The 16,988-nt window shown below is 39.1% G+C and overlaps 1 protein-coding gene across 1 annotated transcript in view; it reads left to right on the top strand.

Moving 5' to 3' along the window:
- The window catches only part of LOC137757639 (BCL-6 corepressor-like), a 110,325-nt gene that overhangs the window by 80,049 nt on the left and 13,288 nt on the right, over positions 1-16,988 (top strand). Inside the window, exon 8 of the mRNA XM_068534241.1 lies at positions 7,121-7,287. Coding sequence (XP_068390342.1) covers positions 7,121-7,287 — 167 coding nt within the window. The remainder of the gene's footprint in view (positions 1-7,120; positions 7,288-16,988) is intronic.

The following is a 16,988-nucleotide window of genomic DNA, read 5'->3' as shown; positions in this document are numbered from 1 at the left end:
TGCCGGTACCATACTGTCTTGATTACTGTAGCTTTGTAGCATAGTCTGAAGTCAGGGAGCCTGATTACTTTTGCTCCATTTTTCTTTCTCAAGTTTGCTTTTGCTGTTTGAGGTCTTTTGTGGTTCTATACAAATTGTAAAATTTTTTGTTCTAATTCTGAGAGAAATCCCATTGGTCACTTGATAAGGATTACATTGAATCTGTAGATTGCTTTGGGTAGTATAGTCATTTTCACAGTGTTGATTCCTCCAATCTAAGAATATCTCTCCGTTTGTGTCGGCTTTGATTTCTTTCATCAGTATCTTGTAGTTTTCTGTGTACTGGTCTTTTGCCTCCTTAGGTAGATTTATTCCTAGGTATTTTATTCTTGTTGTTGCAGTGGTAAATGGGATTGTTTTCTTGATTTCTCTTTCTGATCTTCCGTTGTTAGTGTACAGGAATGCAAGAGATTTCTGTGCATTAATTTTGTAACGTGCAGTTTTACCAAATTCATGGATGAGCTCTAGTAGTTTTCTGGAGGCATCCTTCGGATTTTCTATGCATAGTATCATGTCATCTGCAAACAGTGACAGTTTTACTTTTCCAATTTGGATTCCTTTTATTTCTTTTTCTTCTCTGATTGCCATGGCTAGGACTTCCAAAACTATGTTGAATAACAGTGGCGAGAATGGGCACCTTTTTGTTCCTGATTTTATAGGAAATGCTTTCAGTTTTTCACCACTGAGACTAATGTTTGCTGTAGGTTTGTCATATATGGCCTTTATTATGTTGAGGAATGTTCCCCTATGCCCACTTTCTGGAGAGATTTTTTTTTTTTAATTATTAGCACCTTTAATTATTATTTATTTATTTATTTGGCTGTGTTGGGTCTTCGTTTCTGCGCGAGGGCTTCCTCTAGTTGTGGCAAGCGGGGGCCACTCTTCATCGCGGTGCGCTGGCCTCTCACTATCGTGGCCTCTCTTGTTGCGGAGCACAGGCTCCAGACGCGCAGGCTCAGTAGTTGTGGCTCACGGGCCTAGTTGCTCCGCGGCATGTGGGATCTTCCCAGACCAGGGCTCGATCCCGTGTCCCCTGCATTAGCAGGCAGACTCTCAACCACTGCGCCACCAGGGAAGCCCTGGAGAGATTTTATCATAAGTGGCTGTTGAGTTTTGTCAAAAAACTTTCCTGCATCTGTTGAGATGATCATATGGTTTTTATCCTCCAGTTTGTTACCATGGTGTATCACATTGGTTGATTTGCGTATATTGAAGAATCCTTGCATCCCTGGGATAAATCCTACTTGATTATGGTGTATGATCTTTTTAATATGTTGTTGGATTCAGTTTGCTAGTATTTTCTTGAGGATTTTTGCATCAGTGTTCAAAAATTTGATATTGGTCTGTAATTTTCTTTTTTTGTGCTTTCTTTGTCTGGTTTTGGTACCAAGGTGATGGTGGCCTTGTAGAATGAGTTTGGGAGTGTTCCTTTCTGTAATTTTTTGCAGAGTTTCAGAAGGATAGGTGTTAGCTCTTCTGTAAATGTTTGATAGAATTCACCTGTGAAGCCATCTGGTCCTGGACTTTTTGTTTGTTGGAATATTTTAAATCACAACTTCAATTTCATTACTTGTGATTGGTCTGTTAATATTTTCTATTTCTTCCTGGTTCTGTCTTGGAAGGTTGTACTTTTCTAAGAATTTGTCCGTTTCTTCCAGGTTATCCATTTTATTGACATACGGCTGCTCGAAGTAGCCTTTGATCCTTTATTTCTTCGGTGTCGGTTGTAACTTTTTTTCATTTCTAATTTTATGGATTTGAGTCCTCTCCCTCTTTTTCTTGATGAGTATGGCTAAAGGTTTATCAATTTTGTTTAGAATTTCAAAGAACCAGCTTTCGTTTTATTGATCTTTGCTATTGGTTTTTTTTCAGTTCTGTTTTATTTTATTTTATTTATTTCTGCTCTGATCTTTATGATCTGATCATATGATCTTTATGATCTTTCCTCTACTAACTTTCGGTTTTGTTTGTTCTTTTTTCTCTAGTTGTGTTAGGTGTAAGTTTAGTTTGTTTGAGACTTCTTGTTTCTTGAGTTAAGATTGTGTTGCTGTAAACTTCCCAGTTAGAACTGCTTTTGTTGCATCCCATAGATTTTGGGTTGTCGTGTTTTCATTATCATTTGTTTGTAGGTATCTTTTGGATTTCCTCTGATTTCTTGAGTGATCTTGTTGGTTATTTAGTAGCATATTATTTAGCCTCCATGTGTTTGTATTTTTTACAGTTTTTTTTCCTGTAATTGATTTCTAATATCATAGCATTGTGGTTAGAAAAGATGCTTGATGTGATGTCAGTTTTCTTAAATTTACCGAGGCTAGATTTGTGACCCAAGATGTGATCTGTCCTGTAGAATGTTCTATGTGCACTTGAGAAGAAAGTGTATTCTGCCACTTTCGGAAGGAATGTCCTATAAATATCAGTTAAGTCCATCTTTTTAATGTGTCATTTAAAGCTTGTGTTTCCTTATTTATTTTCATTTTGGATAATCTGTCCATTGGTGTTAGTGGATTGTTAAAGTCCCCCAGTCTTATTGTTTTACTGTCAATTTCCCCTTTTATGGGTCATTTGCCTTATGTATTGAGGTGCTCCTATGTTGGATGCATATATATTTATAATTGTTATATCTTTTTCTTGCATTGATCCCTTGATCATTATATAGTGTCCTTCCTTATCTCTTGTTACAGTCTTTATTTATTTATTTTTTAATATAATGCCTAGAAGTTAATCAGCAAAGGTTTTTCTTTTTTTTTATATATTTATTTTTGACTGTGTTGGGTCTTCATTTCTGTGCAAGGGCTTTCTCTAGTTGTGGCAAGTGGGGACCACTCTTCATCTCAGTGCGCGGGCCTCTCACTATCGTGGCCTCTCTTGTTGCGGAGCACAGGCTCCAGATGCGCAGGCTCAGTAGTTGTGGCGCATGGACCTAGTTGCTCCATGGCATGTGGGATCTTCCAAGACCAGGGCTCTAACCCGTGTCCCCTGCATTGGCAGGCAGATTCTCAACCACTGCACCACCAGGGAAGCCCAACAGTCTTTATTTTAAAGTCTATTTTTTGTGAAACGTGTATTGCTACTCCAGTTTTCTTTTGATTTCCATTTAGATGGAATATCTTTTTCCATCCCTTCATTTTCAGTCTGTATGTGTTCCTGAGTGAAGTGGGTCTTTTGTAGACAACATATATACAGGTCTTGTTTTTGTATCCATTCAGCCAGTCTATGTCTTTTGGTTGGAGCATTTAATCCATTTACATTTAAGGTAATTATTGATAAGTTTGTTCCTATTGCCATTTTCTTAATTGTTTTGTGTTTGTTTTTGTAGGTCTTTTCTTTCTCTTGTGTTTCCTGCCTAGAGAAGTTCCTTTATTATTGTAAAGCTGGTTTGGTGGTGCTGAATTCTCTTAGCTTTTGCTTGTCTGTAAAGCTTTTGATTTCTCCATCGAATCTGAATGAGATGCTTGCTGGGTAGAGTAATCTTGGCTGTAAGCTTTTCTCTTTCATCACTTTAAGTATATTCTGCCACTCCCTTCTGGCCTGCGGAGTTTCTGCTGAAAAATCAGCTGATAACCTTATGGGGATTCCTTTGTATATTATTTTTCGCTTTTCATTTGCTGCTTTTAATATTTTTTCTTTTTATTTAATTTTTGTTAATTGGATTAATATGTGTCTCGGCATGTTTCTCCTTGGGTTTATCTTGTATGGGACTCTCTGCACTTCCTGGACTTGATTGACTATTTCCTTTCCCATGTTAGGGAAGTTTTTGACTATAGTCTCTTCAAATATTTTCAGACCCTTTCTCTCTTTCTTATTCTGGGACACCTGTAATTCGAATATGGTGCACTTAAGGTTGTCCTGGAGGTCTCTGAGATTGTCCTCATTTGTTTTCTTTCTTTTTTCTTTATTCTACCCTGCAGCAGTTATTTCCACCATTCTACCTTTCAGCTCACTTACCCATTCTTCTGCTTCAGTTATTCTGCTATTGATTCCTTCTAGAATATTTTTAATTTCAGTTATTGCTTTGTTCATCTCTGTTTGTTCTTTAGTTCTTCTAGGTCTTTGTTAAACATTTCTTGTATTTTCTTCATTCTGTTTCTGAGATTTTTGGATTATCATTACTGTCATTATTCCGAATTCTTTTCCAGTAGATTGAGTATTTCTTCTTCATTTGTTTGGTCTTGTGGGTTTTTACCTTGCTCCTTCATCTGCAACATATTTCTCTGTCTTCTCATTTTGTTTAACTTACAGTGTTCGGGGTCTCCTTTTAGCATGCTGTAAGGGTCATAGTTCCACTTGCTTCTGGTGTCTGCCCACAGTGGGTGAGTTTGGTCCAGTGGCTTGTGTAGGCTTCCTGGTGGGAGGGAGTGGTGCCTGTGTTCTGGTGGATGAGGCTGGATCTTTTCCCTCTAATGGGCAGGGCCACATTAGGTGGTGTGTTTTGGGGTGTCTGTGGGCTTAGTGCTTTAGGCAGCCTGTCTGCTGGTGAGTGGGTTTGTGTTCCTGTCTTGCTTGTTGTTTGGCATGGGCCATTCAGCACTGGAGCCTGCAGGCAGTTGAGTGGAGCTGGGTCTTGGAGTTGAGATGGAGACCTGCAGGAGAACTATAGCTGTTTAATATTCCCTGGGGCTGGGAATTGTATAGTGTTCCAGCGTCCTGGACTCGGTTCTCCCACCCCAGAGGCTCAGGCTCGACTTCCAGCCTGGGAACTAAGACCCAGCAAGCCACACAGCTTGGCGTAAAAGGGAAAAAAAAAAGAAAGAGTTGTAAGAAAACAAATGAAAACAAACATTCAACACCAAGACAAATAGCAATGACAAAAACAAGAAAACAGCAACAACAATTAAGGACAAATAAATGAACAGACAGAGAAGACCCCAGACAGATGGTAAAAGCAGAACCAAACAAGAACAAAGAAACACGCACACATACAAAAAAAAGAAACAAAAACAGGGAAACCAAAAAACAAGAGAAAAAACAGAAACGAAAGAACCCCAAAATGAAATCAAACAATTAAAAACAAAACTGACAAAAACAAAAAATAAAAAGGCAGAATGCAAACTGAAGGAAAAAGGAAAAAAACAAAGCAAACAGAAAAGTGATTAAACAAAAAATAAAGATGAGAACAAAGAGAACATAGAAGAAAAATAACAAAATAGAACAAAGGAAAGGGAAAAAAACAAGGAAGAAACACAGAGCAAGAAAAAAGTAACATAGAAATAGAAATATAAAAATAATTTTTAAAAATCCAACAGAACAGAACAAAACATACACACATACGAAATAAGAAACAAAAACAGAGAAAACAAAAAACGAGGACAACCAGACAAACAAAAGAATCCTAATATGAAATCAAACAATTAAAAAGGGAACTAAGAAATACAAAAAATACAAAAGCAGAATGCAAACTGAAAGAAAAAGCAAAAAAAAACAAACACACAAATGATAAAAAAAGTAAGAAAAGAACAAATTGAACAAAGGAAAAAGATAAAAAGAAAGTAGAACAAAGGAAAAGAAAAAAAACAAGGAAGAAACAACAAGAAAAAAGTGATAGAGAAATAGAAATATAAAAAATATATGAAAAATATAAACAATAGAAATAAAAACAAACAAAAAAACAAGAAAACAGAACAAAACATAAAAAATAGTAATAATAATATATTCCTGGGTCTCACCTGTCAGTGTCCTTGCCTCCACCATAAAGCACAGTGAACCTCCGCCTCCCCAGGAGGCCCTCCAAAACCTCTCGGTAGATCTCTGTTCCTCCTGTGGGAACTGTGGAGGCAGCTCGGACTCTGTCCTGGCCCAACTTCTGCATGTACTAGTACCCAAAGTACACAACTGCTTAGAGTTAGACCGGTGTCATTTGTGTGAACATTAATCCATCCAGTTATCCCATAGATGCAGGGTTTACCAAGCTGATTGTAGGGACTTAATCTGTGGCTTGTGCAGTTGCTCAGAAAGATATTTTTCCTGTTCCTTAGTTGCCCTGCTCCTGGGGCTCAGCTGTGGTTTTAGCCCCACCTCTGTTTGTGGGCCACCCACAGGGTTCTGCTTCTGAGGCTGCCCTGGAGCACTCAGGTCTGCCCCCATGAGGACAGGTTGTGGAGGTGGCACAACTCCCTGGGTCATGGGGACCCTGGCAGTGACAGGTGCATGAGAAAGCTGGAGGCCATGGGCACAATAGATGTGCTCTAATGCCTAGCTGTCTGTGCTAGAAGGTCAGCCCTGGAGGGGGCTTTTCTTAGCCCTAGCTGCAGGTACAAGAAGGTCAGCCCTGGAGGGGGCTTTTCTTAGCCCTAGCTGCAGGCACAAGAAGGTCAGCCCTGGTGGGGGCTTTTCCTTGTGCCTGGTGGCAGGTGTGACAAAGTCACTCCTGGAGGAGGCTTTTCTTAGCTTTGGCCACAGGCGTGAGAAGGTCAGCCCTGGAGGGGGCTTTTCCTAGTTCCTTGTAGCAGGCATGAGAAGGTCAGCCCTGGTGGGGGCTTTCGTAGTGCCTGGCGGGTCATGGGGCCAGCACATGGAGAAAGCGGCTGCAATAACAGGCTCCACTTCTGTGTGTTACTCAACAGTGGTCCCTTCTGTGACAGTCTGGGTTTTCTCTACTAGCATTCTCAAGAGAGACTCTTCTTTAATATAAAAACAGAAGCATTTGCTTCCCAGGTTCTGATCTTTACAGGAGCGTGGGACCTGGCTAACCTCCTGAGTTTCCCTCCGTCTTTAAGGTTAGGGATGTTCTTTACCTCATTCACTCTCTTCTTGTGTATTGGTTTTCTGTACTTCTATCTAAACTTGTATTGTCATCCACTACCACCTACCAAGTATACGCATCAAATGGGAGTGCTTTTGTACTTATCAGTGCATCGTCTAAGGTATTAGCAGCCCTTGACAACACTGTCTCCATCATCAAGACTTTCACACATGCTGTTACCTTTCACCAATATGGATATTGCCTGCCCATGCTACAGTGGGGTCGGTCTCAGGCCTGATGGTGGACGTCTTTGAAAATGGATACTACCAAGCTATGGAGAGATCATTATTATGAGGTTTATTGTGTGCTATCTGATGGCGTCCCCTTTTCTCCTCCTCATAGAAATTGGTCTTGTACTGCCTGGAAAACAAGATTTGTGACGTTAATCATCAGGACAATGCAGGTTACTGTGCCCTGCATGAAGCTTGTGCAGAAGGGTGGCTCCAGATTGCTGAACATCTTCTTAAATATGGTGCTGACGTCAACTGCAGTGCCCAGGATGGAACCAGGTTAGTGGTGTGTCTTGCTAGGGCACTAGCAGTGGTCCTCAGGTATGTGGGAAACACTTAAGGAAATATGAGTAATCACATTGATGACAAAGTACTCCAGAATTGAATCAAATGTATATTTCTGGCAAAGTTGAGTATTACTTCAATTTTTCTTATTTTTTTCAATTGAAATATAGGTGATTTACAATGTTGTGTTAGCTTCAAGTATACAGCAAGGTGATTCAGTTATACCTATAAATATATGTATATTTTTCTGATTCTTTTCCATTACAGTTTATTATAAGATATATAGTTCTTTGTGCTATACATTAAATCCTTGTTGATTATCTATTTTATATATAATAGTGTGTATATGTTCATCCCAAACTCCTAATTATTCATTTCCCCCCTTTCCCCTTTGTTTTCTATGTCTTTCAGTCTATTTCTGTTTTATAAATAAGTTCATTTGTATCATTTTTTAGATTCTACGTATAAGTGGTATCATGTGGTATTTGTCTTTGACTTCACTTACTATGACAATCTTGGGGTCCATCCACGTTGCTGGAAATAGCATTATTTCATTCTTTTTTATGGCTGAGTAGTATTCCATTGTATATATGTATCTCATCTTCTCTATCCATTCATCTGTCAGTGGACATTTAGCTTGCTTCAATGTCTTGGCTATTGTAAAAGTGCTGCTATGAACATTGGGGTGTACGTATTGTTACTAATTAGAGTTTTCTCCTTATACATGCCCAGGAGTGGGATTGCAGAATCATGTGGTAGTTCTGTTTTTAGTCTTTTTGAGAAACCTCCATACTGTTTTCCACAGTGGCTGTACCAATTTACATTCCCACCAATGTGCACAGAAGTTGTCTTTTAATTTTGTGGTTGGTTTCCTGTACTGTACTAAATCTTTTAAGTCTAATTACATTCTGTTTGTTAATTTTTGCTGTTATTTCCTTTACTTTAGGAGATAGATCCAAAACGATATTGCTGCAATTATGTCAGAGAGGGTTCTGCCTATGTTTTTCTCTAGGAGTTTTATACTGTCCCACCTTACATTTAGGTGTTTAGTCCATTTTGAGTTTATATTTGTATATGGTGATAGACAGTGTTTTAATTATATTCTTTTACATGGAGCTCTCCAGTTCTTCCACCATGCCTTATTGAAGATGCTGTCTTTTCTCTAGTACATATTCTTGTCTCCTTTGTCATAGAGTAGGTGACCATAAGTGCATGAGTTAATTTCTGGGCTTTCTACCCTGTTCTGTTGATCTGTTTGTCTGTTTTATGCCAATACCGTACTGTTCGGGGTTTTTTTTTCAGTTAAATTTTTTCAATTTTTATTTATTTAATTTTTTTGGAGTAAAATTGCTTTACAGTGTTCTGTTAGTTTCTGCTATACAAGGAAGTGAACCAGCTATGTGTATATGTATATCCCCTCCCTCTTGGACCTCCCTCCCACCCCCTTCATCTCACCCATCTCGGTTGTCATAGAGCACCCAGCTTAGCTCCATGTGCTATATACAGCACGACCCCACTAGCTATCTGTTTTACACATGGTAGTGTATTTATGTCAAACCTAATCTCCCAGTTCGTCCCACCCTCCCCTTCCCCACTGTGTCCACATGTCCATTCTCTATGTCTGTGTCTCTATTCCTGCCCTACAAATAGGTTCATCTGTATCATTTTTTTAGATTCCACATATATGCATTAATATATGATATTTGTTTTTCTTTTTCTGGTTAACCTCACTCTGTATGACAGACTCTAGGTCCATCCATGTCTCTACAAATGACCCAGTTTCATTCCTTTTTATGGCTGAGTAATATTCCATTGTATATATGTACCACATCTTTATCCATTCATCTGTTGTTGGACATTTAGGTTGTTTCCATGTCCTGGCTATAGTAAATAATGCTGCAATGAACATTGGGCTATATGTGTCCTTTTGAATTATGGTTTTCTCAGGGTATATGCCCAGTAGTGGGATTGCTGGATCATATGGTAGTTCCATTTTTCGTTTTTTAAGGAACCTCAATACTGTTCTCCATAGTGGCAATATCAATTTATGTTCCCACCAAGAGTGCAAGAGGGTTCCCTTTTCTCCACACCCTCTGCAGCATTTATTGTTTGTAGAATTTTTGACGATGCCCATTCTGACTGGTGTAAGGTGATACCTCATTGTAGTTTTGATTTACATTTCTCTAATAATTGGTGATGTTGCACATCTTTTCTTGTGCCTCTTGGCCATCTGTATGTCTGCTTTGGAGAAGTGTCTATTTAGGTCTTCTGCCCATTTTTGGATTGGATTGTTTGCTTTTTTTGATATTGAGCTTCATGAGTTGCTTATATGTTTTGGAGATTAAACCTTTGTCAGTTGCTTTCTTTGCAAATATTTTCTCCCATTCTGAGGGTTGTCTTTATGTCTTGTTTATGGTTTCCTTTGCTGTGCAAAAGCTTTTAAATTTCATTAGGTCCTGTTTGTTTTTTTGATTTTCATTACTCTAGGAGGTAGTTTCCCAGCACCACTTATTGAAGAGGCTATCTTTTCTCCATTGTATGTTCCTGCCTCCTTTGTCATATATCCATGCACATATGGTCACCTGATTTATCTCTGGGCTTTCTATCCTTTACCATTGATCTATATTTCTGTTTTTGTACCAGTACCATACTGTTTTGATTATTGTAGCTTTGTAGTATAGTCTGAAGTTGGGGTGTCTGATTCCTCCACCTCCATTTTTCTTTCTCAAGATTGCTTTGGCTATTTGGGGTGTTTTGTTTTTCCATGCAAATTGTAAAATTTTTTGTTATAATTCGTGAAGAATGCTATTGGTAATTTGATATGGGTTGCTTTCAATCTGTAGATTGCTTTGGGCACAATAGTCATTTTCACAGTATTGATTCTTCCAATCCAGGAACATGGTATATTTCTCCATCTGTTTATGTCATCTTTGATTTCTTTCATCAGTGTTTTATAGTTTTCTGCATACAGGTCTTTTGCTTCCTTAGGTAGGTTTATTCCTAGGTATTTTATTCTTTTTGTTGTGATAGTAAATGGGATTGTTTCCTGGATTTCTCTTTCTGATTTTTCATTGTTAGTGTATAGGAATGCCAGAGATTTCTGTGCATTAATTTTGAATCCTGCAACTTTACCAAATTCATTGATTAGCTCTAGTAGTTTTCTGATGGCATCTTTAGGATTTTCTATGTATAGTATTCTGTCATCTGCAAACAGTGACAGTTTTACTTCTTCTTTTCCAATTTGTATTCCTTTTATTTCTTTTTCTTGTCTGATTGCCGTGGCTAGGACTTCCAAGACTATGTTGAATAAGAGTGGCGATAGTGGACATCCTTGTCCTGTACCTGATCTTAGTGGAAATGCTTTCAGTTTTTCACTATTGAGAGTAATATTTGCTGTGGGTTTGTCATATATGGCCTTTATTATGTTGAGGTAGGTTCCCTGTATGCTCACTTTCTGGAGAGTTGTTATCATAAATGGATGTCAAATTTTGTCAGAAGCTTTTTCTGCATCTATTGAGATGATCATATGGTTTTTATTCTTCAAATTTTTAATATGGTGTATCACATTGATTGATTTGCATATATTGAAGAATCCTTGCATCTCTGGGATAAATTCCACTTGGTCATGGTGTATTATCTTTTTAGTGTGTTGTTGGAGTCTGTTTGCTAGTATTTTGTTGAGGATTTTTGATTCTATGTTCATCAGTGATGTTGGTCTGTAATTTTCTTTTTATGTGATATTTTGTCTGGTTTTGGTATATCAGGTGGTTGTGGTTTCATAGAATGAATTTGGGAGTGTTTCTCCCTCTGCAATTTTTTGGAAGGGTTTGAGAAGGATCTGTGTTAGCTCTTCTGTAAATGTTTGATAGAATTCACCTGTGAAGCCATATCTGGTCCTGGACTTTTGTTTGCTGGAAGATTTTTAATTACGTTTTCAATTTCATTACTTGTGATAGGTCTGTTTATATTTTCTAATTCTTCCTGGTTCAGTATTGGAAAATTGTGCCTTTGCAAGAATTTGTCCATTTCTTCGTAGTTGTCCTTTTTATTGGTGTATACATGTTTGTAGTAGTCTCTTATAATCCTTTGTATTTCTGCGTTGGCAGTTGTGATTTTTCTTTTTTCATTCCTAATTTTATTGATTTGTACCCTCTCCCTGTTTTTCTTGATGAGTCTGGCTAAAGGTTTATCAATATTTTTTATCTTCTCAGAGAACTAACTTGTAGTTTTATTGACCTTTGCTATTGTTTTCTTCATTTTTATTTCATTTATTTCTGCTCTGATCTTTATGATTTCCTTCCTTCTACTGACTTTGGGTTCTCTAGTTGCTTTACATGTAAGGTTAGATTGTTTATTTGATATTTTTCTTGTTTCTTGAGGTGAGGTCGAATTGCTGTAAGCTTCCCTCTTAGAACTGCTTTTGCTGCATCCCATACATTTTGGGTTGTTGTGTTTTCATTGTCATTTGTTTCTATGTATTTTTTTATTTTTTCTTTGATTTCTTCAGTGATCTCTTGGTTATTTAGTAGCGCATTGTTTAGCCTTCATGTATTTATGTTTTTTAATTTTTTTCCTGTAATTGATTTTCAGTCTCATAGCATTGTGGTCAGAAAAGATGCTTGATACAGTTTCAGTTTTCTTAAATTTTCCAAGGCTTGATTTGTGACTCAAGATGTGATCTATCCTGGAGAATGTTCCGTGTGCACTTGAGAAAAAAGTGTATTCTCACACCTTTGGGTGGAATGTCTTATAGATATCAATTAAATTTATCTGGTCTATCATGTCATTTAAAGCTTGTGTTTCCTTATTTAGTTTCTGTTTGGATAATATGTGCATTGGTGTAAATGGTGTTAAAGTTTCCTAATATTATTGTGTTACTGTTGATTTTCTCTTCTATGGTTGATAGTATTTGCTTTATGTATTGAGGTGCTCCTATGTTGGGTGCATAAATATTTATAATTGGTATATCTTCTTCTTGGATTGATCCCTTGAACATTATATAGTGTCCTTTCTTATTTCTTGTAACAGTCTTCAGAGTCTGTTTTTTCTGATACAAGTATTGCAGCTCCAGCTTTCTTCTGATTTCCATTTGCATGGAATCTTTTTCCGTCCCTTCACTTTCAGTCTTTATGTGTCCCTAGGTCTGAAGTGGGTCTCTTGCAGACATCATATATATGGGTCTTATTTTTGTATCCATTCAGCCAGTGTGTGTCTTTTGGTTGGAGGTTTAATCCATTTACATTTAAGGTAGTTATCGATACGTATGTTTCTATTACCATTTTCTTAATTGTTTTCGGTTTGTTTTTTAGGTATTTTCCTTCTCTTGTGTTTCCTGCCTAGAGAAGTTCCTTTAGCATTTGTTGTAAAGCTGGTTTGGTGGTGCTGAATTTGCTTAGCTTTTGCTTCTCTGTAAAGGTTTTAATTTCTCTGTCTAATCTGAATGGGATCCTTGCTGGGTAGAGTAATCTTGGCTTGGTTTTCCTCTTTCATCACTTTAAGTCTTATCCTGCCACTCCATTCTGACCTGCAGAGTGTCTGCTGAAAAATCAGCTGTTAACCTTATGGGGATTTCTTTGTATGTTATTTTTCACTTTTCCTTTGCTGCTTTTAATATTTTTTTCTTTTTATTTAATTTTGATAGTTTGATTAATATGTGTCTTGGAGTGTTTTTTCTTGGGTTTATCCTGTATGGGAACTCTCTGTGCTTCCCTGACTTGATTGACTATTTTCTTTCCCATGTTAGGGAAGTTTTCCACTGTAATCTCTTCAAATATTTTCTCAGACCCTTTCTTTTTCTGTTCTTCTCTGGGACCCTTATGCTTCGAATGTTGGTGTGTTTAGTGTTGTCCCAGAGGTCTGTGAGATTGTTCTCAATTCTTTTCATTCTTTTTTCTTTATTCTGCTTCTCGGCAGTTATTTCCACCATTCTGTCTTCCAGCTCACTTATTCGTTTTTCTGCCTCAGTTATTCTGTTATTGATTCCTTCTAGTGCATTTTTCATTTCAGTTATTTTGTTGTTCATCTCTGCTGATTTGTTCTTTAGTCCTTCTAGATCATTATTAAACATTTCTTGTATTTTCTCAATCCGTGCCTCCATTCTACTTCTGAGATTTTGGGTCTTTACTGTCATTACTCTATATTCTTTTTCATGTTGGTTGCCTATTTCCTTTTCATTTATTTGGTCTTGCAGGTTTTTACCTTGTTTTTACCTTGTCATCCGTGACATATTTTTTTGTCATCTAATTTTTTTTTTGGAAGGGTGAGACTGTGTTCCTGTCTTAACTGTTTAGCCTGAGGCTTCCAGAACTGGAGTTTGTAGGCTGTTGGGTAGAGCTGGGTCTTTGTACCGAGATTAGGACTTCTGGGAGACCTCACTCTGAGAAATATTCCTTGGAGTCTGAGGTTCTGTGTTAGTCAAGTGGTTCAGACTCAGTGCTTCTACTACAGGAGCTCTGGCTTGATCCCCGGCTCATGAACCAAGATCCCAGAAGCCACATGGGGCGGGGAAAAAAAAAGAAAAAGAAAAGGAGCAGAAGAATAACAAGTAGTAAAAAACTAAAATAAGATTAGATAACTAACAGATATGTTACAAAGAATTATAAAATAAAAATATAGATGACACAATAACCGGAAGATAGAACCACAATAGTAAAAAAAAGAGGAGTAAAACCAAACCAAACAAAAAACCGGAAAAGGCCTTGGCTGTGGGGGGCGGGGCTTAGGCAGGGGCGGAGTTTAGGCCGTTGGAGGGAGTCTATGCTTAGGACCCACAGGGCCGGAAAAGGCCCTGGGGGGTGTTGGGGGTGGGGCTTAGGCTCAGTGCAGCAAGAGGGGCCCAGGAGTGCCTCTGGCCCTGGAGGTCAGAGGACCAGGTCCAGGACCCCAGCAGGCTCACTGAGCCCAAGTGGGCAAGGGAAACACTAGGTGCGTTCCCCCCGATCCTCCGATCCCAGAGGGCCTCTCCCCCTTGGGCTCTCTTCTTGCTCCTTCCTCCCCCTGGGCTCTTCTATACCCCCAGGACCCATGCAGCTAGAGGGGGCCCCAGAAGGCAGAGGACCAGACCTAGAAGCCTAAGAGGGTTCCTGGAGCTGAGTGGGTGTGGGAACGCCCGTTCCACCTCCTCTGGTCCTCTGGTCCTGGAGGGTTCCCCCTACACTGTCTGTGTCTGCTCCCCATCCTCCTCCTGCCTCCCTCCCTCCCATGCCCCTATGACTCAAGAGGCCAGAGTGGGCCGTGGAGAACAGAGGACCGGGCCTGGGCACCCAGCATCCTTCCCTGGGCCCAAGTGGGCGGGAGAAACTCCCTCTGTGCCTCCCCTGATTCTCTCCGGTCCTGGACAGTTCCCCCCCAACCGTCCCCCTCTGCTCCTCTTCCCCCCTCCTCCCTCCCAGACCTCTAGAACCCACGAGGCTGTAGGGGGCCCCAGAGAATGGAGGACCAGGCCCAAGAGCCTGGCAGGCCTCCTGGGGCCCCAGTGGGTGGGAGAAATGCCCGCTGCACCTCCCCTGATCCTCCAGTCCTGGAGGGCCTTTCCCACCCACCTCTTCTCTTCTCCCCGCACCTCCCTCCGATGCCCTAGGATCAACGCGGCCTGGAGGGGGCCTTGGAGGGTGGAGTACCCGGCCCAGGAGCTGCGCAGACTTCCCGGGCCTGATTGGGCAGGGGAAATGCCTGATTCTCCAAGCCTCCGAGGGTCCCTCCAGGAGTGGGAGCCCCTCCCCTTCCCAGCCACCCATCAGGGGCACTGGTCCTGTCTGGTCTCCACTTCTCCTCCCCCTGCATCCTACCCAGTCACTCAGGTGTTCCTTCTGTCTCCTTGGGCATTGAGGGCACCCACCAGTGTCCAGCAGGTGCCCTATTTATGGGGAGACGCAAACTCTGCGTCCTCCCCGACCACCATCTTGACTCTGCCCTACCATACTGTTTCGATGACTGTAGCTTTGTAGTATATTCTGAAGTCAAGGAGCATGATTCCTTCAGTTCCATTCTTTTTCAAGATAGTGTTGCCTATTCCAGGTCTTTGTGGTTCCATACAAATCTAAAAATTTTTTGTTCCAGTTCTGTGAAAAATTCTATTAATAATTTGATAGGCATCGCATTGAATCTGTAGATCGTCTTGGGTAGTATAGTCATTTTGACAGTATTGATTCTTCCAATCCAAGAGCATTGTATATCTTTCCATCTGTTTGTCTAGTTGTCAGTTTCTTTCACCAGAGTCTTACAGTTTTCTGAGTACAAGTCTTTTGCCTCCTTGGTAGGTTTATTCCTACCAAGGAGGCAAAAGATGTTTTATTCTTTTTGATGCTATGGTAAATGGTATTGTTTTCTTAATTTCTCTTTCAGATAGTTTGTTGTCAATGTATAGAAATGCAGCAAATTTCTGTGTATTAATTTTGTATCCTGAAACTTTACTAGACGTATCTCAACATAATAAAGGCCATATATGACAGAATGATAGCTACTATCATACTCAACAGTGAAAAACTGAAAGCCTTTCTTCTAAGATCAGGAACAAGAGAAGGGTGTGCCCACTCTTGCCACTTTAATTCAATGTATTCTGTTGCTTTTGGATGGAATGTACTATATGTCTCTGTTAGGTTCATTTGATCTCATGTATGATTCAAGTCCAGTGTTTCCTTGGATTTCCTTGGATTGTTTTCCATCTGGATTTCTGTCCATTGCTGAACGTGTTTTGAAGTCCTCCGCTCTTACTGTATTGTCTATTTCTTCTTTCAGATCTGTTAGTATTTGGCTAATGTATTTTGGTACTCTTATGTTAGGTGCACATGTATTTACCATTGTTATGTTTTCTTAATAGGTTGACCCTTTATCATTATATCATGACTTGCTTTGTCTCTTCTTAGCCTTTTTGGCTTAAAATCTGTTTTTTTCTTATATGAGTATAGCTACCACTACTCTCTTTTTCATTTATATGGAATTCCTCTTTTAACCCCTTAACTATGAGCCTGTGTATGTCCTTAAAACTGAAGATACCTTCTTGTAGATAGTGTACAGTAGAGTCTTGTTTCTTTATGCATCCACCCACTTTGTACCTTTTGATTGGACAACTCAGTCCATATAAATTTAGAGTAGTTATTGATATGTAGGGACTTACTATTGCCCTATAACTGTTTTCTGGTTGTTTTGTAGTCATCTTGTTACTTTCTTATTCTTTTAGTATGTTTCTTTGTGAACTATTGATTTTCTGTGGTAGTTTGCTATGATTTCCTGTCTTTATTTTTGTGAATCTGTAGTTAGTCTTTGCTCTGTAGTTACCATGAGACTTACATTAAACATCTTGTAGGTATAACAGTCTATTTTATGTGGTCGGCAACATCATGTCTATGCCATACAAAAACATTATCCTTTTATGCACTGCTTCAAGTGTTTAGAGTTGCAATTTGATTTTTATATTATATATTCTTCAACAGATTACAGTAGCCTGAGTTATTTTTGATACCTTTAACCTTTTTAATATAGTTAATTGGTTTAACACACCCTCGTGTTACAGTATTAGAGTTTCACAATTTGACTATATATGTGCATTTACCAGGGTGTTGTATATTCTCATATGTTTTCATTACTAATTAGCATCCTTTCGTATCAGCTTGAAGAACTCCTTTCAGCATTTCTTTTAAGACAGGTCTGGTGGTGATGAATTCTTTCATCTCTGTTTCTAAAGGATAAGGTGGCAG

The sequence above is a fragment of the Eschrichtius robustus genome, chromosome Y (genome assembly GCF_028021215.1).
Source record: "Eschrichtius robustus isolate mEscRob2 chromosome Y, mEscRob2.pri, whole genome shotgun sequence".
Lineage (NCBI taxonomy): Eukaryota > Metazoa > Chordata > Mammalia > Artiodactyla > Eschrichtiidae > Eschrichtius > Eschrichtius robustus.
The sequence above is the reverse complement of the archived record's forward strand: the minus strand, read 5'-3'. Positions and strand labels throughout refer to the sequence as shown.